This window comes from Formica exsecta, unplaced genomic scaffold (genome assembly GCF_003651465.1).
Source record: "Formica exsecta isolate Colony F162 unplaced genomic scaffold, ASM365146v1 scaffold82, whole genome shotgun sequence".
Classification (NCBI taxonomy): Eukaryota; Metazoa; Arthropoda; class Insecta; order Hymenoptera; family Formicidae; genus Formica; species Formica exsecta.
In genome coordinates, this window is record NW_021853592.1 from 1,104,376 (window position 1) to 1,132,051 (window position 27,676).

The 27,676-nt window shown below is 35.1% G+C and overlaps 6 protein-coding genes across 13 annotated transcripts; 4 read left to right on the top strand and 2 right to left on the bottom strand.

The window, feature by feature from the left end:
* The first annotated feature begins 49 nt into the window (after positions 1-49).
* LOC115244555 (chaoptin) lies at positions 50-7,395 on the top strand. Its single transcript, XM_029822273.1, has 15 exons — positions 50-397; positions 689-859; positions 1,799-2,274; positions 2,460-2,679; positions 2,741-3,051; positions 3,257-3,481; positions 3,546-3,767; positions 4,147-4,312; positions 4,430-4,962; positions 5,084-5,278; positions 5,340-5,624; positions 5,704-5,829; positions 5,898-6,011; positions 6,328-6,563; positions 6,679-7,395. The coding sequence occupies exons 1-15, from the start codon at positions 142-144 to the stop codon at positions 6,965-6,967; spliced, it is 3,825 nt and encodes a 1,274-aa protein (XP_029678133.1). The 5' UTR covers positions 50-141; the 3' UTR covers positions 6,968-7,395.
* LOC115244551 lies at positions 7,152-8,716 on the bottom strand. 2 transcript variants are annotated; one of them, XM_029822269.1, is made up of 3 exons: positions 8,049-8,716; positions 7,468-7,553; positions 7,152-7,393 (listed from the first exon to the last, which is right to left on the bottom strand). In XM_029822269.1, the coding sequence occupies exons 1-3, from the start codon at positions 8,371-8,373 to the stop codon at positions 7,184-7,186; spliced, it is 621 nt and encodes a 206-aa protein (XP_029678129.1). In that variant the 5' UTR covers positions 8,374-8,716; the 3' UTR covers positions 7,152-7,183. The 2 variants fall into 2 exon arrangements, with proteins under 2 accessions (XP_029678129.1, XP_029678127.1); XM_029822267.1 differs by having other exon boundaries at positions 7,468-7,682; positions 8,049-8,645.
* On the top strand, positions 7,350-21,835 carry LOC115244554 (PDZ domain-containing protein 8-like). Of its 2 annotated transcripts, XR_003885394.1 has the most exons (6): positions 7,350-7,360; positions 11,720-11,723; positions 17,792-18,007; positions 20,526-20,708; positions 20,910-21,210; positions 21,327-21,835. XR_003885394.1 is itself a non-coding variant. In XM_029822271.1 (5 exons), exons 3-5 carry the CDS (start codon positions 17,804-17,806, stop codon positions 21,105-21,107), a joined length of 585 nt encoding a protein of 194 aa, XP_029678131.1. In that variant the 5' UTR covers positions 7,350-7,360; positions 11,720-11,723; positions 17,792-17,803; the 3' UTR covers positions 21,108-21,835. The 2 variants fall into 2 exon arrangements, 1 of the variants encoding a protein (XP_029678131.1); XM_029822271.1 differs by having other exon boundaries at positions 20,910-21,835.
* LOC115244553 (small nuclear ribonucleoprotein-associated protein B) lies at positions 8,787-11,845 on the top strand. Its single transcript, XM_029822270.1, has 3 exons — positions 8,787-8,918; positions 9,455-9,989; positions 10,245-11,845. The coding sequence occupies exons 1-3, from the start codon at positions 8,916-8,918 to the stop codon at positions 10,358-10,360; spliced, it is 654 nt and encodes a 217-aa protein (XP_029678130.1). The 5' UTR covers positions 8,787-8,915; the 3' UTR covers positions 10,361-11,845.
* LOC115244550 (BRCA2-interacting transcriptional repressor EMSY) lies at positions 11,360-18,527 on the bottom strand. 5 transcript variants are annotated; one of them, XM_029822265.1, is made up of 14 exons: positions 18,323-18,505; positions 16,809-16,863; positions 16,689-16,704; positions 16,306-16,481; positions 16,080-16,186; positions 15,670-15,955; positions 14,919-15,179; positions 14,726-14,824; positions 14,406-14,569; positions 14,133-14,264; positions 13,846-14,034; positions 13,544-13,785; positions 13,317-13,435; positions 12,738-13,108 (listed from the first exon to the last, which is right to left on the bottom strand). In XM_029822265.1, the coding sequence occupies exons 2-14, from the start codon at positions 16,855-16,857 to the stop codon at positions 12,918-12,920; spliced, it is 2,031 nt and encodes a 676-aa protein (XP_029678125.1). In that variant the 5' UTR covers positions 16,858-16,863; positions 18,323-18,505; the 3' UTR covers positions 12,738-12,917. The 5 variants fall into 5 exon arrangements, with proteins under 5 accessions (XP_029678126.1, XP_029678125.1, XP_029678124.1 ...); XM_029822266.1 differs by lacking the exon at positions 12,738-13,108 and adding an exon at positions 11,360-12,619 and having other exon boundaries at positions 16,689-16,863; positions 18,323-18,527; XM_029822264.1 differs by having other exon boundaries at positions 12,738-13,081; positions 16,689-16,863; positions 18,323-18,527.
* Positions 18,972-27,332, top strand: LOC115244549 (PDZ domain-containing protein 8-like). 2 transcript variants are annotated; one of them, XM_029822260.1, is made up of 7 exons: positions 18,972-19,543; positions 22,282-22,983; positions 23,083-23,275; positions 23,365-23,627; positions 23,782-24,850; positions 25,088-25,350; positions 26,815-27,332. In XM_029822260.1, exons 2-7 carry the CDS (start codon positions 22,588-22,590, stop codon positions 27,034-27,036), a joined length of 2,406 nt encoding a protein of 801 aa, XP_029678120.1. In that variant the 5' UTR covers positions 18,972-19,543; positions 22,282-22,587; the 3' UTR covers positions 27,037-27,332. The 2 variants fall into 2 exon arrangements, with proteins under 2 accessions (XP_029678120.1, XP_029678119.1); XM_029822259.1 differs by having other exon boundaries at positions 18,972-19,511.
* Positions 27,333-27,676: the final 344 nt, after the last annotated feature.

Here is a 27,676-nt window from a genome sequence, read left to right on the forward strand (position 1 = left end):
TATAAAATGAAAGCTTTAACTATATATAGCCGTTAAATTTCTTCCCTTCCAAGATACATTGCGTGTGCCTTCAAAGTGAGTCCGATATGCAAAATCGATGATTTGCAGAAGCTCTTTACTTTGGTGAAGGTCGCCTACGTTATGCTGATAATCGTCCTGTTGCTGATGATGTGGGCGTCCATCGTGCGGATGCATGAGTTACCAGTCCAGTATCCGCCGTGTTTTTTCAATCCACTCTGCACCTGTTCAAAAGCCATACCGGATCTTGGCATAGTGGCGTGCTATAACGTGCCGATGCCGCGAATGCCAGAGCCGATTAATTCTTCCAAAATGTTCATGCTACAACTGGAGAGTAATGGGCTGAGATTTCTGCAGCCGCAGCACCTCATGAATACCGGTACGCAACTAAATTGAAAAACTGATAAAGTGAAAAGTTATGGGAGGCTAATATGTATCAAGATTTCTTGAAAATTTCTCATATTTTCTTTTTTTAATTATAAAGCTAATCTCTGAAATAATATAGATTTAAATCAATGAACTGACTGAACAAATTTTTCATTTTTATATCTCGATATGATATATATTATTTTATTTCAATAAATATGTTTCTCTAATTATGAACATCAATTCTTTTATCAGAACAACAAAGAATCCGTGACATGATGCGTATTATTATCATGCATTTTAGGTCTCTACAAACTACAGATTAAGTATAATCCCCTGGCAGACATTCCAGAAGAAGCCTTTCTAGGTCTCGAGAGATCATTATGGGAGCTCGATTTATCTTACAATCAACTCGCAAATGTGCCGAGCAAATCATTCAGACATTTGCAAAAACTCCGGCTTCTCGAACTCACAGGTATCTACTCTTAGCGAGATCAAATTAGCGGTCTAAATTCTTAAAAAAGATTCTCACTGATATTTATAATAGTATAATATATAATGTTTCTAAAGATATAATGTTGCATTAAAAAACATCTAATGTTAATAATAATTTAATATAACACTTTTAATTAAATTATAATTTTAAAAAAATATGATAGTACAAAAGGGAGAGAGAACTTCTTGATATATAAGTCTAAATAATTTTACAAGATATTTGCTAAGATTTATAATAGTTTAATAGACGATGCATCATACAAAGAATAGAGTCAATATCTGTATAAGAATGTTAAAGACGTAACATTTTCCCCACGCAAAAGCTTGGCACAATATGAAAAATTTAACATTATCAGACGCACGATTTAATGTAGGTAATAAGATATCTCACATCGCGGCGGAAAACTGGCGGGGTCTGGAGAACTCGCTGCAGACTCTATATCTGGGTCGAAACGCAATCGAGAAGCTACCGGCTGACGCTTTCGCCGGTCTCACGTACCTAGAGGTCCTCGATCTTCGAGAGAACAGCTTGAAGGAGATCGATCTGTCGGTATTTAGGGACGGGATGGCCCATCTGACGCATCTTTATCTGAACGACAATCAGTTGACGCACGTGCCATACGCCCAACTGTCCCAACTGAAGCGCATGAAACTCCTCGATCTCAGCTACAATATTTAATTAAATTATAATTTTAAAAAAATATGATAGTACAAAAGGGAGAGAGAACTTCTTGATATATAAGTCTAAATAATTTTACAAGATATTTGCTAAGATTTATAATAGTTTAATAGACGATGCATCATACAAAGAATAGAGTCAATATCTGTATAAGAATGTTAAAGACGTAACATTTTCCCCACGCAAAAGCTTGGCACAATATGAAAAATTTAACATTATCAGACGCACGATTTAATGTAGGTAATAAGATATCTCACATCGCGGCGGAAAACTGGCGGGGTCTGGAGAACTCGCTGCAGACTCTATATCTGGGTCGAAACGCAATCGAGAAGCTACCGGCTGACGCTTTCGCCGGTCTCACGTACCTAGAGGTCCTCGATCTTCGAGAGAACAGCTTGAAGGAGATCGATCTGTCGGTATTTAGGGACGGGATGGCCCATCTGACGCATCTTTATCTGAACGACAATCAGTTGACGCACGTGCCATACGCCCAACTGTCCCAACTGAAGCGCATGAAACTCCTCGATCTCAGCTACAATAGGATATCGAGGATGCTGCAGACGCAACAGGAACCGGAGATCAGGGGCATACAGATGTCCCTGGATGTATTGCAGTTGGACTACAATCAGATCGAGATTCTCGCGTCCAATGATTTTCAGCATTTTTACAAAGTCAACCGCACGTATCTCAGCGGCAATCCTTTGACGATGATTGAGGTACGATTAAATTATAAAGCTCATAAATTAGCGTAACTCACATCGTACAGTGCAAAGTTGAGAAAGAATGTCTAAGAAATGAAAAAAAAATTAAGAAGATAGTAATTAATATTAATATAATTAATATTAATATTAAATAATGACAATTGATACTAACATATATGTATCGAATTTCGCGAGCTAAGGAGGGTACGTTCCGAGACTCGCGCATTCGCGAACTATATTTTAGCGACTGCGATTTACTGGAGATCAACTCGGCTAATCTTGCCGGTTTGGAGTCGACGCTCGAGTTATTGGATGTCTCGGGAAACAACATAACTACGCTTCCCAATCGGCTTTTCCAAGAGTTCGACTTCCTGCATACGCTCATCTTTCGCGAGAATCGTATCGACACATTTTCGCCAAGTAAGTACTCTTCATGGGCAGACACAATGTGCAAAACAGACATCAATGTGCAACATTTCAGCCGAGGTTTTCAACGGCTTCCAATATTCCTTGTACAACTTGGATCTCAGCGGGAAGCAGAACAGCATCATCTCCCTTCAAGATCTACGCCAGATGAGAAACCTGCGTTTCCTCGCGATATCTCGGATGCCGCAGGCGATCTTGTCGGCGGATGATTTTTTGGAATTTGGTATGGACATCAAGGAGTTACGGATAGTCCACAGTAATCTCAACACCATCAAGAGCCATGCTTTTATGCACGTTCGCGGGATCAAGTACCTCGACTTTTCCGAAAACTCGATATCGACGATAGACGACGAGGCTTTTTCAGAGGTAAATTCTTACATCTCATTTGAACCTCGGTTTATTTCTAGAAATTGTACTTCATATAATTTAGAATAATAATATTACATCTTCATATATATAAGAGAAAGAAATTTAACATAAAATTTGTAAGATTAAATGTGAAATAAGAAAATTATGTACAGAGTATACAAGTATACACCTCTTTACAGTTTTTCGAATTCCTCACGCATAGGTAGGCCATTCTTTGTTGACGTTAAGAATGTCCCACAGTCTATCCTCGACGATTTCCGAGATACCTAATCGACCATTGAAATCGTTGACGAATCTGCAACATCTCGATTTTAGTAACAACAAAATTCGCTCCTTACCCGCCACATCGTTTCACTTTCTGAAAAGGATCAAGCGCATTGAATTGCAGGATAACGAAATTGATAATATATTCAAGGGTACTTTTCAGGTAAATCGATCGTTTTAACAACACAATATCGTCTTACGCGATAAAGAAAACGTTTGATTCATAGGGCGATATCCATTCGACGCTGGAAGAGATTAACTTTGCGTTTAATAAAGTGAAGAATCTACAAACTCACACGTTCGTCGATCTGTCGGCCCTAATGACGATCAATCTAGAGGACAACGCCATCGACAGGATCGAGAGGCGGGCTTTCATGAATATGAACCGACTTAAGTATATCAACTTGCGTGGTAACAAGATTAGGGACATCAACGACGAAGCCTTCCAGGTAATTTAATATATGAATATATGCGAGAGCAGATATTATATAGAATATTATAGGACGTTTATGAATATGCTCTTAGCTATAAATTCTATGACGAACTTAAGTTGACTGCTTCTTGATAAGAATTTTGTAGCAAAAAAACATCACTAACATATAATGCATATTTGTTAAGTATATCTTGAAAATTAAATTCTTGTTAAGTCCAAGCTAATTAAAATTAGTTGAAAATAAAGATTTTGCCATTTAATTGAATCTGAAATTTTTTTTTGCAATCCAAGTCATATAAAATCTCAATATTAAATAAGAATGATCATCTATGAATATATCGACGGGATAATTGAAGATTCATTTAAAAATATTGTGTACATTATTGATATTTCAGAATTTACCGGATCTTGAGTTTCTCGATCTCGCATATAACAATCTTCGTGAATTCGATCTCGCCTTCTTCGATCAAGTGGGTACATTGTCATCGTTTAAAGTCAATGTTAGCCACAACGAGATTCCGAGATTGTGGATAAATAACACTTTCGCACCTACTTCTGCCAGTGAGTCCGCTTTTATCATATTCGATAAACACGATCTCTTTGACAAATATTAATTTTTATTTAAAAATGATGAATAACAAATAAAATTTAATTTTTAATTATTTTATTTTTTTTTAGTTGGTGGTAGTGTGCACTCGAACATCAAAGTTCTGGACTTGAGTTACAATAATATCTCCGACATAATGAAGTATTATTTTAAGCCAGTCGAGTATTCTCTCACTCATCTGTATCTATCAAACAATCAACTGAGGAACGTTACCCAGGGTGTCTTTGGAAACATGCCACACTTGCAGTGGCTCGACTTGAGACACAACGAACTGAAAGAGGTGGACTTTGACTGCTTCAAGAATACGAAAAACTTACAGGTACTGCTTCTCTCGTGGAACGAAATCATGGATATCCCGGCGGAGGCTTTAAGACCGCTGAAGAAGCTCCGCATCGTGGATTTATCTCATAACAAACTGAGAACACTATCAGATAACATGTTCACCGATTCTAACATAGAGAGTCTCGATCTTTCGCACAATCAATTCACGAGATTGCCTATCAAGAGTATGTCGTTGACTTCTGCCGCAAGTTTAGCAAACTTGGACATGTCCTGGAACTTCTTATCAGGAATCCATAACACCGACACGATATTCAGACTTAAAGTAAGTCTGACTCAGTTCACATTGAAATCTAAATTGCTTTCTTTAATCATCAATTATCTCGTTTAATCGTACGTTATCGAATAAATAATATTATGCACTGTATTTATGTATTTTTTGATAGCATCTTGTATGGATAGACCTATCGTACAATCGACTTGTTAGATTAGATGATGGCGTATTTTCTGATCTACCATATCTGGCTCATCTCGACTTAAGCCATAACAAGCAACTCATCTTGGAAAGCCGTGGAAGAACATTCTATGGTTTGGAAAATACACTTTTGTACCTTAGTCTAAGCAACATCTCCCTCTTGAGCGTAAGTATCTTATCAGCAATGAGAAACATATATATGAAATGGCGTGTAATTAGTAACATAGGTTCCAGAGTTGCCTCTACGACGACTGCAAACCTTGTATTTGGCATATAACGAGCTAGCATCGATACCAACGGAAATGTCGTCAAATTTGACATCTCTCCACTATTTAGATTTGAGTGCCAATGATTTGACAGTGGTACCATTGATCACTCACTCGTTACCGGAATTAAAGACGTTTAATTTGTCGAATAATCCTATTACCGCCATTACGAATACGAGTTTTCTGGGTGTGGCCGACAGCCTTGAAGAGCTGGATATACGAAGACTCACTCTATTAATCTTTGAGGTAAGCGTTTGTTCAAGTTCTCGTAACAAATTATACAAGATTTCACAAACGAACATGAAACTATAATCGATTTTTTCAGGCAGGTGCACTCTGCAAAGCCAGCAAGCTCCGCAAGTTGCACATTACTGCATATAACAGTGTGAAGAACTTCAACTTTCCCAATATTCTGCAATATAATCATGGTCTGAAACATTTGCTCATTGATGTAAGTAATCGAATAAATATTACATAATGCGAGCTAGATTTATTGAATTCAGAAACATATTTGTATAGGTTCAGAACGGCACCGATCTAGAGAAGGAAATGAAAGGGAAGTTTCCTTACAAATTATACAACATTACGTTGACTGGTAAAGCTTTAAAGAAAATACATCCGGAGATTCTGCGCGTAAGTTCTTGTTAGTTCTTATAAATTCTTGTTCTCTAATTTGTCCCTAAACAACTTGTAAAATTTTATGAAATGCAAGTTCATTTGCTTCCGTGAACATTATTGTGTGATTATTGTAATTAAATGAAATTTTAATGGATTTTGCAGATCAGAATGACTGTAGAATCAATTAAACTGTTCCAACTTGGATTAACTTTTATAGAAATTCATTCATAATAGAATTATATATGTATAGTACACAAATATACATAAAAATGTTGTTAGAAATTTTTATGAATAATGTTAGATGTTTGAAATACATCGAGCGATTTTTTAGGGCATACGAAATCCCCATCTTCATTTCGGCTTGTACAATACCAGCGTGGCGATCGTACCGAGGGAAATGTTCAGCAACGCGCAGCGAGTGCGTAACATAACGGTGGAAATTCGCGAGAGTGACACTCGAACATTGCACAATCCATCGTCCGGTTATAAACCAGGAGTGCCGGGGGAGCGATTTATCATGAAGCTCCGATTAGCAGGCAGCTATCTTAATTGCGATTGTGATATCGGGTACGACTGATACAGTAGTTGAATGCCAACGATGATAGAAATCTAAGTACCACAAAAAATGAATCGATCTGTGCTGAAGCTGATAAGAAATAAACATCTTTTTTCTTTTACATAGGTGGATCGAAATATGGCAGAGGAAGCAGAGACAGTATCAAGAAGATCGATGTACTTCATACGACGAATTTAAGAACTTCGAGCACGAAGAGAATGACGAATTCAGTTGTTGGGACAACGGCTGGGATGACGATCTCCGTGAGACGTTCTGCTTAAATAAGAACAATGTATCGTTGTCGAACGAATTGAAAATAGAACTGGAATGCGGGTGGGGTGCAGCGAGTCATACTATTGTACTGGACAATTTTGCTTTTCTGTTTTTCTCGATCGTCCTGACTGTTATTTATTAGGCGTCTCATTCGCATTGCTTTTTATACAATATTCTCGAATCGAAATTTGCGAAAAGAATGTTATGGTCAATGTAAAAGAACGACCAAGTCATTATGTATGCTCGTATACTTGTACAAAGCAAATTGTACTCATGTATTTGTAAATTAATGTAAAACTAAAAAACTTTTGCAAGGACAACGCACCATGATTTATTCACGTTTTATTAAAATCACAATTTAATTGTGCATCACAAATTTAGCTACAATACCGATTGCCATTTGTACAATCGGAAAAACAATGAAGCCGAGTATAAATATAAGGCAAACATACACGCTGAGCAATTGCATAGCGAGTATTGCGAATTTGACCATTACTTGTTGAATGTTCTTAGTTCTGCGTATGTCGATTATTTTGTCCAGTACAAATCTTAATATGAAGGAAAACATCTGGAATTTATGTTTCACAATTTCAATCCTTATCCTTAGTTAAGGTAGGATATAGAGATACCTTGCATAATCACCTGGATAATAGGAGCAATGTTAACAATCACATATATCAATGCCCACAGAGATCGTGCTGTAGCCTGAGCCATTACTACGATCAAGGCTGCAAAGGAATATTCAGTACGTGATATATCGCAAGATTCTTGATAATTAGCTAAATATTCTCGACAATTGGAGAGAATGCTTTGCTTTGTTCTCCCTTCTTGAGGTTCATCCTCCTTGAGAACATTCTCTATAATATTACAACAAATAATTCATCTTGAAGCTTAAAGCTTAAAGCTAGCTCTTTTAGCTTGATATTTCTTGTAAAAAATATGCTTCTTCTATGTACATCACAAATCATACTATATATATTTCTTTTAATTTATACCGTATAATATATAAGATATTTTGATTATATCTGTTTAATGCAGTGGAACTAATGCAAAATTTTTTCATGGAATCATTGAATAATCTCTACACAAAGAGATTGAATTGTCAATACTGAAGATTTAAAAGATTAATTATAATTGATTTATTAAAATCTTATGAAAAATAATTAATAATTTTAAAAATTAGTACTATTTAGTAGTGTCTGTACAATTAGTTATGCATTTACCTGGTGCGTGATTGGATTCTTGATAACGTGTAGAATTACTAATAGAAACGCTGTATGGATTTTTATATTTCCACGAGACATGTTCAAGTTGTTGAACCGCGTTGCTTTCAGACATCGATGTATCATATTTCCCGGCACTTTGGATCTCACACGACATACTCGAAAATTCTTCCGTCTTGATTGCATCATTCATTCTTTGTTTTACATTTCTGTGGGACTCGTCTGCTCGTTGAAATCGTTTGTGATGTTTGATGATGGGATTAATGACATCGCTCAATTTAGAATTTGAAAAAACCTCGTCGATTCGCTTTTCCTCGACATGCATACTGACGAAATTTACAAAGAAATTGTTTACAATATTTAAATTTGCATACGGAAAGATCACATGACTCGCAACAGTTCGAGCGTGTGATTTTCGTGTATCAAATTTTTAGCTTATCAAACATTCATTTCCGTAAATCTTAAATATATATAGTCCATTCATGTGATAAATGTGAAGTTATCTTTTTTAAAGATCGGCGTCGGATCGCGAAGAATGACGAATAAAATAAACTCGGTGTGGCGACTGGCGACAGTGGCGACACTGAGAGACGGGTGCGTTCGAAAAGCACACTTTTAGCGCTATGAGCCTGCTCTATCCTTGTTTAACTTTACTCTGATTGGTCAATCCGCAACCATCAACCGTAACTCCAATCATAATCGAGCACAGAGACCACGCTCGCAACTCGGAGTGTAATACGGCCTTAAGAATAGTTTCTTCATATTTTTGAGAAGAGAAAGGTTATGCGGTAAAAGTGTGAAGAGTGTGAAGAGACTTTTCCAAGAATTTTTTGTTAAAGAAGCATACTTCTTAAAATAATAATCAAGATGGTAAGCAATGAAAATGTTTATTATTATAAGATAACTTTAATTCAAGAATCTTCAATTTAACTTGCTTTTATGTTCTTTTATACTTTGAACGAAAGTCTGTAACAAATGTGAATTAAGATGTTTTAGATAAAATAAAGATAATTAAATACATATATTTAATTTAAAAAAAGAACATGTGCATAATAGGTCTTCTCTATTTTTAGAAATAAAATATCCAGAGTTTATTCGTCCAAAAAAGATTGTGCACATATTAAAGGAGAATAAAATAATTTAAAACAAATTTTCTTTTGCTTAGACACAGGCATTAAGAGAATCAAACGCTTTATAATAAAATGCTTTTATAATCAAAATTTGTTTAGTTTCAGATTTAAATAATACAAAATATTTTCACAGATCTACTTAAACCTATAAAACGATTATATATAAATAAAAAATTTATTAATTAAAAATTAATTATTCTTTATATACATAAAATCGTTAAAATATAAAGTATACATATTTTTTTTATATATAATCTTTTTATTCACTATTTTTAGACGATCGGCAAGAACAACAAGATGTTGCAGCATATCAACTATAGAGTTAGAATCATCTTGCAAGACTCTAGAACGTTCATTGGCACTTTTAAGGCTTTTGACAAGCATATGAACTTGATACTTGGTGACTGCGAGGAATTTCGCAAGATCAAGCCAAAGAATACCAAGCAGCCTGAAAGGGAAGAGAAGCGTGTATTGGGATTTGTGCTTCTACGCGGCGAGAATATAGTGTCATTGACTGTGGAAGGTCCGCCGCCTCCTGAGGAAGGATTACCTAGAGTACCGATTCCAGGAGCAGCGCCAGGACCAGGTATGGCTCGTGCTGCAGGCAGAGGTATGCCAGCAAACGTTGCGGGAGTACCAGCTGGACTTCAGGGTCCAGTCAGAGGTGTTGGAGGACCATCCCAACAGATCATGACGCCTGGCAGCAGAGGTCAAGTCTCGGCACCACCTCAAATACATCCTGGTGGTCCACCGCGTATGCCAGTTGGTGGACCGCCACCGGGCATGATGGGACCACCAGCTGGAATGATGGGTAAGATTTTCTTTGATCTGGACATCCAATCCCTTTAAGAAAGAGAGAAAAAGACCTTTTTTTCTTTTCTGCTCCTTTTTTAAGAATATAGGAAGAATCTCTTGACACACAAATATCTCTTTTTGAGAATAATCTTGTATCATGTTAATAATACTATATGTTTTACATGTTTTAATTACAAAAAATCTATAAAATTACACTACATAATTACAGAAATTATATATAATAAAACACACATATCTCTATATTTGACAGGTATGCCACCTGGAATGCCACCCATAGGACGTGGTGGCCCACCAATGGGGCCACCTGGGATGAGGGGCCCACCTCCTGGATTGATGCGTGGTGGTCCCCCTCCTCGCCCATATTAATTATTAAGATACCTTATGATAATACAATTAGAGACAATAAGAAATTTTTTGATAATATTGATATATTTACCCTAGTCTTTGCTTAACTTTCTTCAATGATGTGAATGTGTATCAATTTTATTAAAACTTGCAACAAATGATAAAAAATTTATTTGATGGATTTTCTATATCCCTGAAGTTCTTTAAAGCAGTAATATAATGTATTTTCGTTTTAGGATAATTCTCTTTGATAATGTTACACAGTTATACATATAAAAATAAGGTATATATTAATAATTATTAATTTAAAGAGTTCAAGGAACGACCAATTTACTTATGTTTGAATATCTTTATTTATTTTACAATTAGCTATAAATATCATCGTTTGTGCTTATACACAGTTTGCATTGGCGATATTACATACAGAATGTCTCAGATTTACCGTATCAAGTTTCATTTATGGATTAGATCCCTAAATTTGACTGACAATGAATATCATGCATGCGTAACTTTTTATAATTTTATAAATTTTCAGTACTATATGTTAAAAGTCTTAAAAATTAAAGTTAAAATAAGATTTGCTTTAATTGAAAGTAATCTATTAAAATCATTTTTTATAAAATAGATATGAGAAATCTAAGACACTCTGTAGCTGCAGAATATATGACGTGATGGTTGAAAAAATCTAATGTCTCATTTATGAGGCATCATTTATGAAGATTATAATTGCACAAATTAACTTGTAAATTCGTACGAATTTAGGCAAAAATCTTTGCAACTTTCGGTAGAAATCTTGCATAAAATATAATTATAATAAAAAAATTCGAGTAACACAGTATTGCAATATTATGAACTGAAGGGCAGTGTCACTTTGCTTAAGAAAAATATAACTTTTTCCTGTTAAAAATTGCACTTTTAGTGAAGAACAAATTATCAACTTGCCTCGAGCAAGTTTTATTAAAACAGCAGAGAACGGTATGTGTTTCTCTCTATTGATAAAAATAACTAAAGCTATCGTCGAATTTTAATTTATATACACACTTTATTAATGGCGGCGAGAGAAAAGATTATTCTTATATACCCATCCTTAAATAAACGTTTTCTCTTTAGTCCGAGAGTATGTCGATGTATTTACAAGATATTTACAGCGCCGCTGCAACAGTAGCATGAGCAAGTGACAGATTCACAGAATTAAATTTCTAGTACTTAACATTATAATATCACATTTACAGAAACGCGTTTAATCTTACATATCTATAGACAAAAGTACAAAATTTTCGAATATGCGCCTGCAATTTGACACATTCATTTACTTCTATTTGCTATGGAGCATGTAAAATTTATATCATTGACTTTTATCTCGATAATCTGTAGAACTAGATAGAGCTGTGTTTCCTGCATATATGGTAAAAATATGAATCTTTAATTGGGGAACCGCGTTTAATATTAAATTACATAGCTGCCCTATATATTTACGAACACATTCAAGGTAAAAAAAAAAAAAAAGAATAACAGACAGTAGCACTAAATGCACCGGGGATTCCAACTCACAACTCTTTTAACTCTTTAGCAGGAAATAGAGTCGTAATAATGGAATTAAAAGTTAAAAGAGCGATTTATATTGCTAGCAGGATTATGAAAAAATGAATGAATATATAACGCGCGTGTCATGGCTATATACAAAAGTATAAATTAACTGCAGATCGTAATTTGGCACTTATGTACAATATTAATATTAGTATTAATATTAAATCAGTATGCTTGAATAATGTTGAAAGTCACTGAATGTTGGAATCTTATTTTTATGATCAAACGGCCTCAGTCGTGTTCTATATATGAAATAACTTAGGTCGGTCACTTTTGATTCCATCGAAATCTTCCAACGAGCAAACATAGGAGCATATACATGTAAAAATCTCATTAAAATAGGCATGAACACATACGTACATATACGTGTGTGTGTGTGTGTGTGTAAAACATATACATTATATTATATGAACATATCAGTACGCTTTCAATACAAAAGTATCATCAGCCTTACTGTCATGCAACGATTACGACACACGTAACGTTGAAATTCCTTTAGTCGTTACGAATCATCGTGCTCGTCTAGTTGATTTATAGTCGCCATCGATCTTGAATCTTCTAAAACGCAATTCTTATAATTGTCTTCTTGTAATATATACTGTAAGTGTTGCGTATTCGAGACATCTATTATCTCGCCAATCGTTTCCACATCCTCGTCAGAATTTTCTATCCGAATATCATTATTAGCATCATCTGTACAGAATGGTGCATTAAATATAACTTATTGGTTATTGGTGAACATACATAATGAAGTCAAATAATTTTAAAATTGGACATTTGGATGAATAACGAGCAAACATAGGAGCATATACATGTAAAAATCTCATTAAAATAGGCATGAACACATACATACATATACGTGTGTGTGTGTGTGTAAAACATATACATTATATTATATGAACATATCAGTACGCTTTCAATACAAAAGTATCATCAGCCTTACTGTCATGCAACGATTACGACACACGTAACGTTGAAATTCCTTTAGTCGTTACGAATCATCGTGCTCGTCTAGTTGATTTATAGTCGCCATCGATCTTGAATCTTCTAAAACGCAATTCTTATAATTGTCTTCTTGTAATATATACTGTAAGTGTTGCGTATTCGGGACATCTATTATCTCGCCAATCGTTTCCACATCCTCGTCAGAATTTTCTATCCGAATATCATTATTAGCATCATCTGTACAGAATGGTGCATTAAATATAACTTATTGGTTATTGGTGAACATACATAATGAAGTCAAATAATTTTAAAATTGGACATTTGGATGAATAAGGAATGATTTCACAATTTTAATTTCGATAACACACCCTCTCATTTCTTTTATTAAAATATAGTTTAAAATTATACGAAACATTTATATTTTTATATTTGTTGCGTAATATACCTTGTGTATTGGCAATTTGCTTCGACCTGATAAGTATTTCCTTATTTCCTTGCGGTTTCGAGGAATCTAATAGCTTCATTGCTTGACAATTCATGCTTGCATTAACATCTTTATTCCTTCTACAAGAGGAAAAAAGACATGTTAAATCATCAAAATATTCTATTCATTATGTATTCACAAATATTAGCTGTTACATCTATGTTTGATATTATTACTATTATTCTGACCTATGCTGTTTTTCGTCCATGGCGGATGTAATCGCGGAATTTGTTTTCAGAGGTGAATCTCGGTCAATCGTATTAGTAACGCCACTGCATTCTTTCACTTGTGCAGTATTCATGCTATGTTCATGTATCACAGTCTTATGTTGCACGTGCAACTTTGTAGCTCTTTCCAAGAACTGCGAAAAGAGCTTGTTCTTGTTAGAATCGTGCCGTAAATTTGCGGATACATCCACTACCTGTTTAAACTGCAAAACACAATTTTAAGTATCAAAGATAAAAATCAAGTGACGAATGCTATAACTTACGTTTATATTTTCAAGTTTATAGGTGGATTCTGCATTCTGTGGCGAGTTTACATTCGGCAGCATAGTCTTCGTTTGATCTCCATTATTCAGAGAAATATGATGGGATTGAACACTAATCGAGTTCGCATTATTATGCTGGCTTGTAACGCATAGATTCTTTCCACCCATTATTACCTTTCCTAGCACTTCCTGAAATAGGCAATAGATGCAATGATATCTTTATACATATTCGATTTCTCTCTTTTCGTTCATCAATTATATTTCATAATATCAATTTATTAGAATACCTTGCCTGCATGTGATAATGTTATCCCTTGTGCATGACCCTTCTGAATGACGATTACATTAGTCTTAGCATTTAATTTAGTATTTGGATAATGAGGCATATTTACAACTTTCTTAGAATTTATTGTAGCACCCTGAGGAAGACACATATAGAATAAGTTATATCATTGATAAAATATTTTTCGTGTATTTTCATAATTTTTTCTTTTATGATAGAACTACAACACATAATTAGATTTTAACAATACGAATATTAAATGGATAAAATTAATTACCGTTTTGGCAGTGGATTGATGATTGATCGCAATCTGTTCCGACGGCAGTTTCTTACACGTTAACGTTGTGGAAGTTTGCTTAACCTGAGGTGGCCCAGGGCCACCTGATACTGCTACTACTGTGGTACTAGGATACACTACGGGTGTAATTTGAACTTGAGAACCTAAGTATTTATTTTTATGCATTTATTTATTCATATAATTTATATTCAAGAGAGATAATATATATGTGGTTAAAAATAACGCAATCTATTTTTCCAACAATTTTTACCGCGCGAGCTCTTATCAATAATACAAACAAATGTCTATATAATGCTTACTTGATACTAGAGCTTCATGTATGATTGACATAAGTCGCTTCTTGCACGGTGAATTCGAACTAATGTTCTCAGATCTCTCAGAGGTTTTCTGTGTACTACCTGCAAGAATACAAAAAACTTTATTGTTTTGAAATTGCGCAAAAATCGATTGTCTCTAAATTGTTGTAAAATATGTCTTAATGCAAGAGCGTACTTGTATTATCCTCATGTTGTAAATCTTTACTTTCCGAATTCATTTTGTTTAGCGGCGTGCTCAATGCAATACCACTCAAGACTGCTGGCACTACTTTTGTACTAACTTTATTCTGCACAGTACTGGTTAACATTTTTTTCATATTGCTTGTCCAATCTGTATTTGTGCACACAGAGATTTCTGAAGTAACTACATGCTTATTTAACGAAACTGCGGTCCGCGCACTCGGGTATCCTGATACTATTGTGTTATCCTTAGTATCTGAATTTGTCAAAAAATAATGCAAAATTATGTAAAAGATATATATAACATATTAAAAAAATTTATATATTAAAATTTTTATGTTAAAGAGCATTTCCAAATTTCCAAATTTTATATAGCCAATTTCCTCTAATCTAAGATTAAATATTTCCATATTTTTTAAGATTCTCTTGGTTCTTATTTTGATTCTAATGTTACATGTACAAAGTAAAAATGTTATTGTGTATTCTTTCATTCAATTTCTCACTTTGATATGGTTACATGATCATATGACAAATGTGAATGAATAATATAATAGCAAACAGCTAACCTGACAAAAAGAAAAATCTAAAAATTCTTAGAATAGAGAAGATTTCTATTGCATTTAAAAAAATTTATCCAAGGTTGCTGGATAATATTAATCGTTTCATTTCTAAAAATTTTAGTGTTAAATATCTATTTATTTAAATAACATAAGACTTACAAAATAATAAGGCAAAGAAATACCAACCTGAAATCTCACCATTTGGATTAAGTGAGATTACTCCAACATTTTGAGTATGCGTGTTTGCTTGTATTAATTGCTTATGAGCAGCTTGTGGTGCTTGCTTATCTTCAGATATAAAAAAAGTGTTGTTTAATGGTTCAGATACCACTTGCACCTTATTCGGCGGTTCTATTGACAATGGTGATGGTGATTTGCGTTTTTCAGAGCATTTTGATACTTTGGGTTTTTCAATAACTTTATCTATTGTATCTGTGTTATCTATCTTTTCTTCTTCAGCCAGATTTGAATTCTAAAAGTGTGAAAATATAATTAATATTATCAATAGTCATAAAAATGTAACATAAAAAATATACCATACAAATTTATTAAAACAAAAAAATTGCAGTTAATAAGTTTATAACATTTTTACATACTTCATGTAAAATTTTGCTGCTGTTGCAGTCATTTTCCAAACTGCATGATTTTGTATGAGGTAATTCTTTTTCTATTTTCACTTCAAGCTGAGATTCAGTTTCAGTAGCTGTTAACACAAATATATATATGTATATACATAAAAGAAATACACACACATACACACACACATATAGTTATATATTCTTAAATTATATAACTTAAAAAGATATGGTAAAATTAATAAACCTGTCGAATTTTCAGAAGCAATTTGTCTAGGTTTCTTCTCATTTGCAGCTGCAGTTACAAGAGACAAGCTGTTTGCTAACGTTGTGAAAACGGATCGCGCTTTTAATCTTGGCAAAAGAGGAATAGTTCGGCGACCTTCAATAGTCCAATCTGTACCAGTATTTGGACCATTAAGTCTGCATTATAATAATTTCACATTAAACACATGAAACATATAAATCACTGCATTCTATGATATTGCACCAATTTTTCAATATAACAAACTCATCTCATAAGCTATTTTCATTGCGTAAATTGGAAAATATGTATTTTTATGTACATCATATAATTAATTTTTTTTTCTTATTCTTCTGTGTTTAAAATTCATTGCGTAGAATACATACTGTTCCGCAATTGTTGCAAGCTTCTCGTCGTTTACAGCTCTCCGTATTTCAGCACGATGTCTTTCATTAGAAATATGTAATACTTTAGCGAGTTCTTGCAACAATTTCTGTTTCTCGTTGGTGAAAGGACCTTGGGCACGTAGGACAGAGACCATACTTCCATAAGCATCTAATTCTGCAAAGCACAAAGAATCATACATATGTGCCAAAATATATAAAATACATAAAATACAAATAAAGCTTATATATTTATAATATTATGAGTAAATTACTAAAATCATTCAGGTTATTCTAAAACTAAAATTTTTGTTAAAAAGAACAATCATGTTTAAATATGTATGGTACTTAAAATTGAATTTAATTAAATTTTATATTTTGAAATATGTATAGCTTAACAGATATATTTCATATATTATAAACTATTGTACATTTTGTCTTTCTCTTTCTCTATAATAATAAATTTATCTCTATATATTATCATATTTTTTTTTATGTGTGTATGAAATGTGTTAAGTATATGAGTCTTAGAAACATGAACTCAATTTCATTGTTTCTATTTACTGCTAAATAGTGCTGCCTAATTATATGCTGTATTTATATGCAATACAAAGGTCGTTTTCTAATATTAACATGTAGTAAAAATCGTGGCATTTAGACTCTAAATATGTTAGAAAAATACAAGAGAGGCGTTGGACTTTAAGATTTTTTTTTTGGCATCATATATAACACTAAATCCGACCATTCACGTCTGAGTTTTAGCTGTCTAATAATACGAAAATCATGCACACATATTAATCTGTGACGTGAGGACTGTTGCATTTAACGTAGAATGCATAGAAGAAAAAAATTCAATATACTTCCACACCGAAAAAATCCACTGCATTATTAAATAAGGTTTTTCGAGTTCTTGATTTCCTCGATTCTCGCTCTGCGAGAAGAAACGCGTACAATACGGATGTTATAATCCCTACATTTCATCGTCTTCACGTCGCAAAGGAGGAAAACGCGGTGAAACGAGTGTCCTCGTGCTTGCGATAGAATTTTTATGTCGCGATAAAAAAATCAGATCTCGGGCTCGAGAAGCGACATCGACAGACTCACGCAATTTAACTCGAATGTGGTGTGAAAAAAGTATTAATCTATTTAAAATCCATTGGTCGATTAATCAGGGCGCAAGTATGAAGGCCGTGAAGGCTAGTATAGCTAACACTCTGTTGGGCCTGAAGAAGGCTGGAAGTACCAGTTGTCTGGCCCCACCGGCTTCCAGTACTGGTCTGGCATCTCGAAGTCTTCCCCCAAGTCCCTGTGCATCCCGCAAGGTAGAATAATAACACGCATTTGTTGTCTCCGCCCGAAGCGGAGAGGGATCGTGTGCGCTTGATTTTTGTGGACTTTGAAAAAATTTTTGTCTAATAAATATTTTTTATGATAAACAAGCCTTATATTACGCATCGTCATTTTAATGTGAGTAGAATATACGGAAATTATAAATAAATAATTATAATTATATAATTATATATAGCGATAGAATTTTTATGTCGCGATAAAAAAATCAGATCTCGGGCTCGAGAAGCGACATCGACAGACTCACGCACGCTAACACAAAGCGATTTTCTTCGGCCGCATAACCTTACCGAGGCATCGTAAGCACTTCCTGCACTCATCTCGAGTCATCTCCGACCGCATCGGCCACATGATTCCGCGATTCTTCCACAACCGGGTGGGATCACTCGGACAGAACGACCGAATCGGCGTGCATCGTCTCCCGCATTTTCGTAACCTCCGTTGACAGTCGAGCCTGGAGTTGACGATGAAGTTATCGCGCTAGTACTATTTTATTACCATTATTATTATTATTCCCTGTTAGAGAATTTGATTGTCCCGATGTTGGCAGCTTGATTGCGCGGCAAAGTGACGCATGTCAAGGAGATGCTTTTATTTATGTAAAAGATATTTTTATTTATTTATATGCATTACGTCTCTGTATTTTTAGATAGTTTCAAATTTTTACTAAATTTTATACAGCAAGAATGGAATATGTGTATTCACATTTGAATTTGGATTCTTTTGCGGTCGAATTCAAAACATACCACATCGCATCTAAATATTCGTATATCGAAGGACTCACTTGAAACGAGTAAAGATAAAATGCTTTTATATTTTCTTTTTTTTTTCGAAAATTTTTGATTGAAATATTTCATTTATTTCTATCGATATTTACTTCCATTTAACAATTTTTACAACAGGCCTTTAATTCGCATTTATTTATATAAATTCTCACAAATCATTGAAACTTTGAATAACTTTAATTTAATTTTACTCCGCAACATCGTTGAATTAGAGAATTTCTTTTTCTTCAGTCACGCGTTCTTTTTTTTCATGTTTTTCCTGTTTAAAAATCCATCAAGATTATGAAATTTTGAATCTCTCGTCTCTCCCTCTATCCAACGATTATCGGTCGGCCAAGGATTGACAGACGGTTGACAGCTGTTCTCTCGGCGCCGCGAACATGGCCGCCGAGAAATCGATAGACGAGCGATGTGGGGAATTGAATTTAATCCCGCGTCGCCGTGACAGCGTCTCTCCCCACGGGACGTGACCTCACGACCGTCGTCCGTGAACGTGCCGTTTCACCATCGAACACAACACATCGACGCGGGGATTGTTTCTGCGCGCGCGCGCGCACCACCGTCGCTACCGTTCAGCTGATCCGCGGATGACGGGTGAAAGTGCTCCGAATAGCCGTCGAGCTGTAAAGACGCGGGGCTGATTCGACGCGATGCGCCGGGCCCGAGGAGATCGGCCGTATCGAGAATTCCTAATGTAAATGCAGATAGCGTAGCGCATCAATGGAGGTCATTTTTTCCTCCAACGACAGAACTATTCTCTCTCTAATGCAAGTGTTTTTTTTAATTGGCTTCCTTCTGCTTGTAATTAAAGCGAATTTTATCTCTCAGACTTCCTCTTTGTTTATAACGATAATATACAATCCATTTTTTGTTTGTACGACAGTAGTGAAAATAAATTTCTATTTATGTGCAATCATATACACAATGCAATTTAAAAACATTATTTTTTTTTATATATGTATTTATATAATAATCGATATAGATTTCTTATCAAAGCGCATGAAACCTTCTCCGCTTCTTCCACTACACCTTCTCAAACCGAAAGAAAGGATATATTTTTTGGAAAATATTGAATGTTTTGCAATTCCCATGCTTACCTTTTTTCATTTCAATCATCCCTTCACATCTCTCAGTTGTTCCTTAAATTCGCCGATCGAAGATACTCGTTAACTTGCACGCAAGAGGAACGTAAGATAATTGATAATTGTGCATAATATGTATGAAAAGTGATAGAATTTGAGACAATTTCAGTCAAATTAATCATTATACACGAATTTCTTAGAAAAATCGTCTATATAAAAAATTACGAATATTTAGATTTAGACTCTTCGATGCTTCGAGAAAGAGAGATAGATATATCCGCTGATTCTGAAATGATTTTAATCGCTTATAAATTATTATTTATATCGCAACGAATCATTTTTATCGCTTGCCCGAAACTGCTGCAAGTTTTTTCACTGATGAAGATTTTCGTCGACACAATCGTACGCTGATCATGACACTGATTGCATTGCTATTGCACTTTAACATCGGAGGCAGCGAACATTTACACACGGTGTTCGATCATATAGATGTAGGAAGATCATTGCATCATCGGTTCGGACCGCTTGATCACGCTTCACTTTTCGAATCGTCGGGAGCGAGGATGCCCTTTGCAGAGATCATTGCGTCGCATTAATCGATTTGATCGAATTGTTGAAACATTTAGAGCTCATTGGCTGGAGGTTTGGGAATAAGTCCTGACCTCTTGGAGGGTGCTGAGCCAAGTGTTGCAGCTCCACTTATGGCCGGCGATCTGGACGACGGTCTTATGTCGAGGGCTAGGGATACCGGCAAGTTCTTGTACAAGTACCTGGAGCCGCGGGAGCGCGTCGAAAAGATCAACGTCATGGTATGCGAGTCAGGCTCTTTTCACAAGTAATGTTAAGGAACTAAACTGAAGTGTCCGCGAATAACTTATTCCTTAGATCTAGAAATCCATGGATTATTGAATTCAAATATCCAAGGATTCCTCGATTGAAGGATTCAGAAAGCTGAGAGAACTCTCGAACCTTTGAGATTATCGTAACATTAATATGTGTATCTTTCGCAGATGGGCAAATTGAAGAACGCATTGGACGCCGAAACTACCTCGAGATTAGAGCTGTCCCAGAACGTGGACAGCATGAAGCTGATCGCCCAAAGCGATCTGCGAGTGCAGGCTTTAAGTGTGCTGCTTCTGCATTACTGTGCCGGCTTGCAACACGCCCAGGAGGCGCTTGACCGACCGGAGGCTGGCAAAGAATCTTAACAAGAACGCGTTCAGCAGCTTTAAAGGAGAGAAAAAGCGTTTCTTGCAAAAAGAAAAAACAGACGCGGAAAATGTAGCGGTATTTGATAATGAAATAATAATGGTTCGCATTTTTTTCACTGTAATGAGCCATGATTAGATGGCGTAAATGCGACGCTGCATCGATTTTATGATGCTGATGTCGTTTTTAATATTATATATTTGTTATATTGTTACCAGACTGTTTGAAATACTGCACAGAGATATTTCTATTATTATGCACAGAAAAATAGGGAGCAAGGATCCAACAGTATTTATAGACATTCCATTGATGCAATTATCGGAATCACAATTGTATCTTGTACGTATGTTACTATTTTTCTTCTTTTTACTATTTACAATAGTATTTTAATATTTTCGAAGAATACGTATGTATGTAGCATTATTATAACGTTACGTAACGATACATTTTCCAAAATTTGGGGTTTGATGTAATATTCTAAACATGTAATGTTTGTAGCATCACATTATGAAGAAGTTTAAATATTACGCCATAGTTGTTCCAAAATATTCTACATTAGTCAATATCGATCGAGTTATTCAAATGAAATAAAAATAAATAATAAAATATAATCATCGATTTATTCGGTCAAACTTCGGCTCTGTAATGTGGCCAACTTTTAACGGCAAATAGAATAATTTTGACGGGAACATTCTTCTCTTGAAATTTTAAATAAAGAGATCTCATATTATTTTCTATATCTCTATTTAATGTACAAAATTTAATGTTAATAATTCTAATTCAATTTTCACACGTAACACTTTCGCGCTTTGCAGGGTGAATCGAAGTTCCGCCTAGGTGTTATGCATATATACATATACGTGAATAATGCAGTATCGTGTACGTAAAGGCTTTTAGTGATTTGATCGATCCTCGTGTTGCAATTTGCATTATATACGTAGCTAAATAATACTCAGAAATGGAATATCGTTCACCAAGAGAGAACACCAAACTCGTTAAGATTAATATTAATAGAATTTATATAATAATCGAAAATTATAAAAATAAATTTTTTTTTATATTGATAAATATAACTCTACATTTTTGCTACATATTTAAGTCTCTATTTATGATTACAGTTCTCAGGTTTCTTTTTTTGGACACATACTTTAATTTGCATAATTCTTCCTGCAGCCTCTTTCGGAACTCATCGAAGGGATTGAATTTTCGACAGCTGTCCAGTGTTTGAAACTTCTTGTTCTTGTCACACATATGCAGTGTGATAATATGTAACAGTGTGTGCTACAATATGTTCTATTGTTGACATCCATCAAGGGAAAATTGTTGTTTGGACAATTCCATCTTTAATATGGACATTGAAAACTTTCTCTTGCATGTACATAGTGCGATATTATTTATGTAACACTCTACATTTGGATACGTGCTACTCTTAATATTTATTGAGGGAGAGACTACGTTCTCAACAGCAGTGAATCTAATATGGACAGTCTGCAACTGGTTCTGGTAGCCGTCGTTACATTTATCTGCGGTATAATATGTACCCTGGCATTGCAGTTTTACCTATTCAAGAGGTATCTGGATTCGGGGCCTCAAGCCACTCCGCCGCAAAGGCAGCTGCAGCATGGCAAGGCGCAGTTACCTAAGGAGCTGGTGGAACAGCTGCAGGAGGAACGGGCGAACAGCAACAACAGCATGTCTCGTCAGGCGATGTCTCAGGGCAATGAAAACCTGGCCATAAATCTCACACTGCAGTTCCTCTTCAATGAGCTGCGAAGCGCCGAGCGAGTGCGTTTGTGGCTTTATAGGAAGTTAAATAACGAATTCAAAGAACTGTTGACGCAGTCGACAACCGCAAAGCTGTTAGATAGCGTGAAAGTAAGATTCAAAATATTTAATTTGGAATGTAATAATAAAAAAAATGTCTTCGAAATATAATAATAAAAAAATCTAATAAATTCTTCGTAATTTTTTCAGTTGAGAGACTTGAATCTCGGCACGCAATTTCCGACGATAAAAGGCTTAGAAGTTGCGGATTCGAAAATTGACGCCGACACGGGTCTGCTGGAATCTCTGGACTTGGCCTTAGATTTACATTACTCAGGAAACTTTCAGTTGTCTATAGATGTTAAGATGCTGCTCGGTAAAACAGCCTATCTGGCGTTACAAGGTATTATCATATATCACAATATATTAAAAAGGTAAAGAAAATAGGAATGATATTATTATATATAAGTATATCGTTGTCGATTTTTGCAGTAAAACGTATCAGCGGTAAAGCTAGGCTACAGTTTACTCGCGTACCTTATACACACTGGTCGTTGAGTTTCTACTCGGATCCGACCTTGGAATTGGAAGTGCAGTCACAGTTCCAAGGTCGTCAGTTACAGCCACAAATAATTTCGATCATCACAAGTCAGATTAGGAGAGCGGTGAAGCGGAAGCACACTCTACCTCGTTACAAAATGCGTTATAAGCCCTTCTTCCGAAGATTAAATGACGAAGCCGTGGATCTCTCAGAGGTAAGAGCCGTTCCCTTAATTAATCCAGCTTTAGTTAATTTGCTACATATTCGAAAATTGGTTCACATTTGCTTCTGTAGTTTTAATTTTTGATTGTCATAAGGCAATGTTTTGATTTGCACGATATATACATCTTATTCACATATTTAACTAGGTCGTCAGTACTCAGCTCACACCAGGATACTTGGAGGTTGTACTGTTGGAGATCAGCAGGCTAAACCTCGCACCTATTGCTCTCAATAATAGCGAAGATGTGTCGCAGGTGGAGATATATTGCATCATGAGCGTGGACTCTATGCCATGGGTATACCTGACACAGTACAGCGGTGTTCCATACATGGTACTTGATTTAATCATCAGCAAGGTTGCCTCTCAACAGTTAGGTGTAGTGTTTAAACAGGAAGTCGTACCGGAGGTTGGCCAAATGTGTGTGCTGGTGGAGACCATAGTGTCTGGCAGTCCGGCGGCGATCGCTGAGATGAAGAAGGGCGATATTTTAGTAGCAGTAGACGGCAAGAAGGTGTCGAGCATGAACCAAGTGGCGAAATTTGTCAAGACCGCCGTACAGCGGCGCTTCATCATCAGGGTGGAGAGGCGGCACTCAAAGGCGGATTCGAGCGAGAGAGGACAGAAAATGGACGGCGAGAGGACATCTTTTATCGAGAGGAAGACATCGAAAAGTGATTCTGTAGGCAGGATGGACAGCCCCTGCACAGAGGACGCTGGAAAGATGAAGTTTGAGACGCAGATCAAGTTTTCCGATCTTCGGGATTCCGACAATGATCTTACGGACTCTCGGTCGGACACCAGCAAGCTATTTAAGAGAAGAAAAAGCAGCATACAGATAGAAGATACTGCTCAGACGCCTGACACTACACCGTCTCGACGGATCTCAACGATCTCCATATCATCGGCGTCGTCTAGCAACGCTCAATTTTATCTTCCGGACGAGAGTAATGCGACCAGTATTGCCGATCTGTGCTACAACACGAAGGAGAAACCGTACGCTTCTCTAATCGCCTTTGAAGAGACCAAAAGCTTCCAAGTCGATTCTGAATTGCAATACTTGAACGTGGGCGTGTGGGGTCGTGCGAAGGGAAGCGAGATGTCATCGAGATTATTAGGCTATATAAACGCGCCTGTAAAATTGATTCTGGCACAGTGTTGCACTTCCACGACCGGGCATTACTTGAAATGTCATGCCTTATTGCCGCCAGAAAGTGGTAAGATTCTCTATATAAAATATACATTATTTTTTCTAAATTTTATTTTTTTTCTAAATTATATTTATTCCAAAAAATATAATTTAGAAGAGTTCTTAAGAGTGGAATTCAGTAATACGAAAGTATTAATCTAGGTCCATTTATTTTTCGTATACATAGAGCAATTCGTATCGAATTGATCTTGAAAAGAATAGATAAAATTAATTTAAAAAATTAATTATAGAATTTCTTTTAAAGTTTCGCTAGCGACATCCTATATAAGACTGCAGGGATATTCGGGATTCGATCCAACGCTCTGTTACGGCGATATTCTGCTGTCGTATGTGTGGGAATCCTGTCGGCCAGGCAATCATACAGTCAGTGATTCCGGAAAGAAAGATAACGCGGAAACTGCCAAAATACAACCAATTCCGAGCGATGAAGTCACCGATAGAAAGATGCACGATTTCATCAGGACGCACTTTCATAGAGCGACACACTGCGATTTCTGCACGAAAAAGGTATAGCGTTAGACATACATAATCGGATAATGTAATTTGTCGAAATGTCTAAGACAGAGATTTATAAAATCGTGTATAACGTGGAATTCGCATGATATGGAAAGTTATGAAAGTTATATCCAGAATCTGTGAAAATATATTACATAATTTAGACTTTTTGGGACAATTCTTTCATTTTATTTACGGAATTTTATTTTATTTTTGAATGTCGATTATCTAAAAAGCTTACTACACAAGAACAGTGCAATGTCTCAAATATATAAAATAATTTTTTTTATTAAATGACAGTTTTATGCGATATATGTTAGATTCGTGAATATGAGTATAAAAGACACATTATTATAATATGCAAATTTATCAAACGATCTATAGATCAAGATACTAATATGTCACAATATCATAAAACGATCTATATCGGATAGTTCAATTATGATGCACTCGTTTATGACTGCTCATTGCGCCAAAACTCGTATAAGAGAAAGAATAGCTCGCACATTAATATCTTCAGACTCCAATATCTTTTGATGAAGCCACTTTGTATTTATTTTTTGTATTTTTTCTACATTTTAAATTACATAAAATTTTGCTGTTTATAAATGTTTATTTATCAAAAATAATTCACTTGTGAATTATAATCACGAGAAGAAAATGGAAAAACAGATATCATAACTTTTAACATTTCTCAGTATTTTACTTAATCACAGACGGTGCCAAATGATTTAAATCACAATTCCATATACATATCCATGAATTGGAACAACCGTACCAAATGATACTAAACTATATATTCGCATATTAGAAATAAAAAAACAACATATATGGTTATGATATTATAAGGAAGCTGAAAAAATCTGAACATATTTAACGTTAAACGTGGTCATCCGATTTCTATTTGCCTAAAATGCTTTTGATTTAAGTCTGACGAAGGCGATTAGATGACCGCTTGTAACGCTAAATGCAAAATGTGAATATAGATCCTTTTGACTGTTGACCTATATAATCAAAGAATTTTACCGCTTTGACCTAAATCGGCGATATATCTCGACGACCAGAACTTTTATGAATTTTGACGAGGCAGCTTCGTATTATATACATATACATATAGCGAAATCCATCCATAAGCATTTCTGTGTGGTTATAATTTTAAGATATTGTGCGTCTCGCGTTTGCAAACTGATGTATTGTCGCTCATTGTTATTATATATAAAGGTGAATATATAGATTGTTAAACGAGCATTTCGCAACTATTTAAAATACCTCTTAATGTATACTGTGTTTTCCTATGAGATTTATCAGGATATCTGAAAATACAAATTGCAAGTCAATCATCTAGTTAAATTCTTATTATGTATGTATTTTTTCCGAACTAAAATTTATATATATTTATAAATTAAATTAAATAGGTTTTTAAGAAGGTTTTTTCTTTTTATTCTGTTTTTGAATATTACTCGAATTTCTGTGCAGATTTGGCTAAAAGACGCTGTGCAATGTCGGGACTGCGGCATGGTGTGTCACAAGAAGTGCGAAACACGCTGCCAGGCGTCCAGCACGTGTGGCGCAGAGAGCCTAGCAACCCTGGCGCTGGAGGCAGACGAGATCGAGCCGAATGCTATCATCGGGGACATCTCAAGCCCAGAGATCTCTCTGACCGGATGCGAAGATAATGTGCAGGTACTCAAGACATAGAACCTTAGGGCGTTTCGTTATTCGCGAGAGTAATCGGCGTAACGTTTCGAATTCTTTGTTACGACATACGATGCTCACGTATGAGTCAGCAGATTCGGACCGGGAGGAAAGAAAGCGCTTAATCTTTGAGATCAAATATCTTCATAATTGAACAAAATTTTAATAAAAATTTGTTAAGAAAAATCGGATTCTCACATTTGTCTAAGGATCTGTAAATGAAAAGAAACATGTGTGTGTGTGCACGTATATATATTCAAAATTATTTTATTAAACAGTATATATAATCGTGTTCTAAAATTATTACTTATAACAATTTTATTATAAAGTAGCAGTTACATTATTAGTGCTTTTTTCTCTAAAAACATTAGCATCTTATGAAGACGCTCATTCAATTTTTCTTTTAGAGAGAATCTATTTTATATATTAGGATTTCTTTAATATTAATACTTTTAGAGGATAGTTGTTTTATTTTCTAGTCCAATTCTGCAAAATTTGTGATAACTAATTTATTATTTTGTATATTTATATTAATTTAAATGCTTTATGTTTTTTGCATTTGCTTAAATGCAATATTAATATTAATTAAAATATAAACGCGTTATAACGCGTTGATTTAATCATTAACTATATTTTTACAAAT

Bases quoted from the DNA above. Each gene is read 5' to 3' on its own strand.
- LOC115244555 (XM_029822273.1), top strand. From the start codon at position 142: ATGCTGATAATCGTCCTGTTGCTGATGATGTGGGCGTCCATCGTGCGG. The intron at 2,275-2,459 runs GTACGATTAAAT...TCGCGAGCTAAG, and splicing joins ATCCTTTGACGATGATTGAG to GAGGGTACGTTCCGAGACTC. The intron at 4,313-4,429 runs GTGAGTCCGCTT...ATTTTTTTTTAG, and splicing joins TTTCGCACCTACTTCTGCCA to TTGGTGGTAGTGTGCACTCG.
- LOC115244551 (XM_029822267.1), bottom strand. From the start codon at position 8,373: ATGCATGTCGAGGAAAAGCGAATCGACGAGGTTTTTTCAAATTCTAAA. The intron at 7,683-8,048 runs GTAAATGCATAA...GTAATATTATAG, and splicing joins AGAATCCAATCACGCACCAG to AGAATGTTCTCAAGGAGGAT. The intron at 7,394-7,467 runs GTGATTATGCAA...CATAAATTCCAG, and splicing joins ACATTGCTCCTATTATCCAG to ATGTTTTCCTTCATATTAAG.
- LOC115244553 (XM_029822270.1), top strand. The intron at 9,990-10,244 runs GTAAGATTTTCT...TATATTTGACAG, and splicing joins ACCACCAGCTGGAATGATGG to GTATGCCACCTGGAATGCCA.
- LOC115244554 (XM_029822271.1), top strand. From the start codon at position 17,804: ATGTGGTGTGAAAAAAGTATTAATCTATTTAAAATCCATTGGTCGATT. The intron at 18,008-20,525 runs GTAGAATAATAA...TGAAACATTTAG, and splicing joins GTCCCTGTGCATCCCGCAAG to AGCTCATTGGCTGGAGGTTT. The intron at 20,709-20,909 runs GTATGCGAGTCA...TATCTTTCGCAG, and splicing joins TCGAAAAGATCAACGTCATG to ATGGGCAAATTGAAGAACGC.
- LOC115244550 (XM_029822266.1), bottom strand. From the start codon at position 18,383: ATGTGGCCGATGCGGTCGGAGATGACTCGAGATGAGTGCAGGAAGTGC. The intron at 16,482-16,688 runs GTATGTATTCTA...ATTATAATGCAG, and splicing joins CTTGCAACAATTGCGGAACA to ACTTAATGGTCCAAATACTG. The intron at 12,620-13,316 runs GTATATTACGCA...CATTCTGTACAG, and splicing joins GCAAATTGCCAATACACAAG to ATGATGCTAATAATGATATT.
- LOC115244549 (XM_029822260.1), top strand. From the start codon at position 22,588: ATGGACAGTCTGCAACTGGTTCTGGTAGCCGTCGTTACATTTATCTGC. The intron at 23,628-23,781 runs GTAAGAGCCGTT...ATATTTAACTAG, and splicing joins AAGCCGTGGATCTCTCAGAG to GTCGTCAGTACTCAGCTCAC. The intron at 24,851-25,087 runs GTAAGATTCTCT...TTTCTTTTAAAG, and splicing joins CTTATTGCCGCCAGAAAGTG to TTTCGCTAGCGACATCCTAT.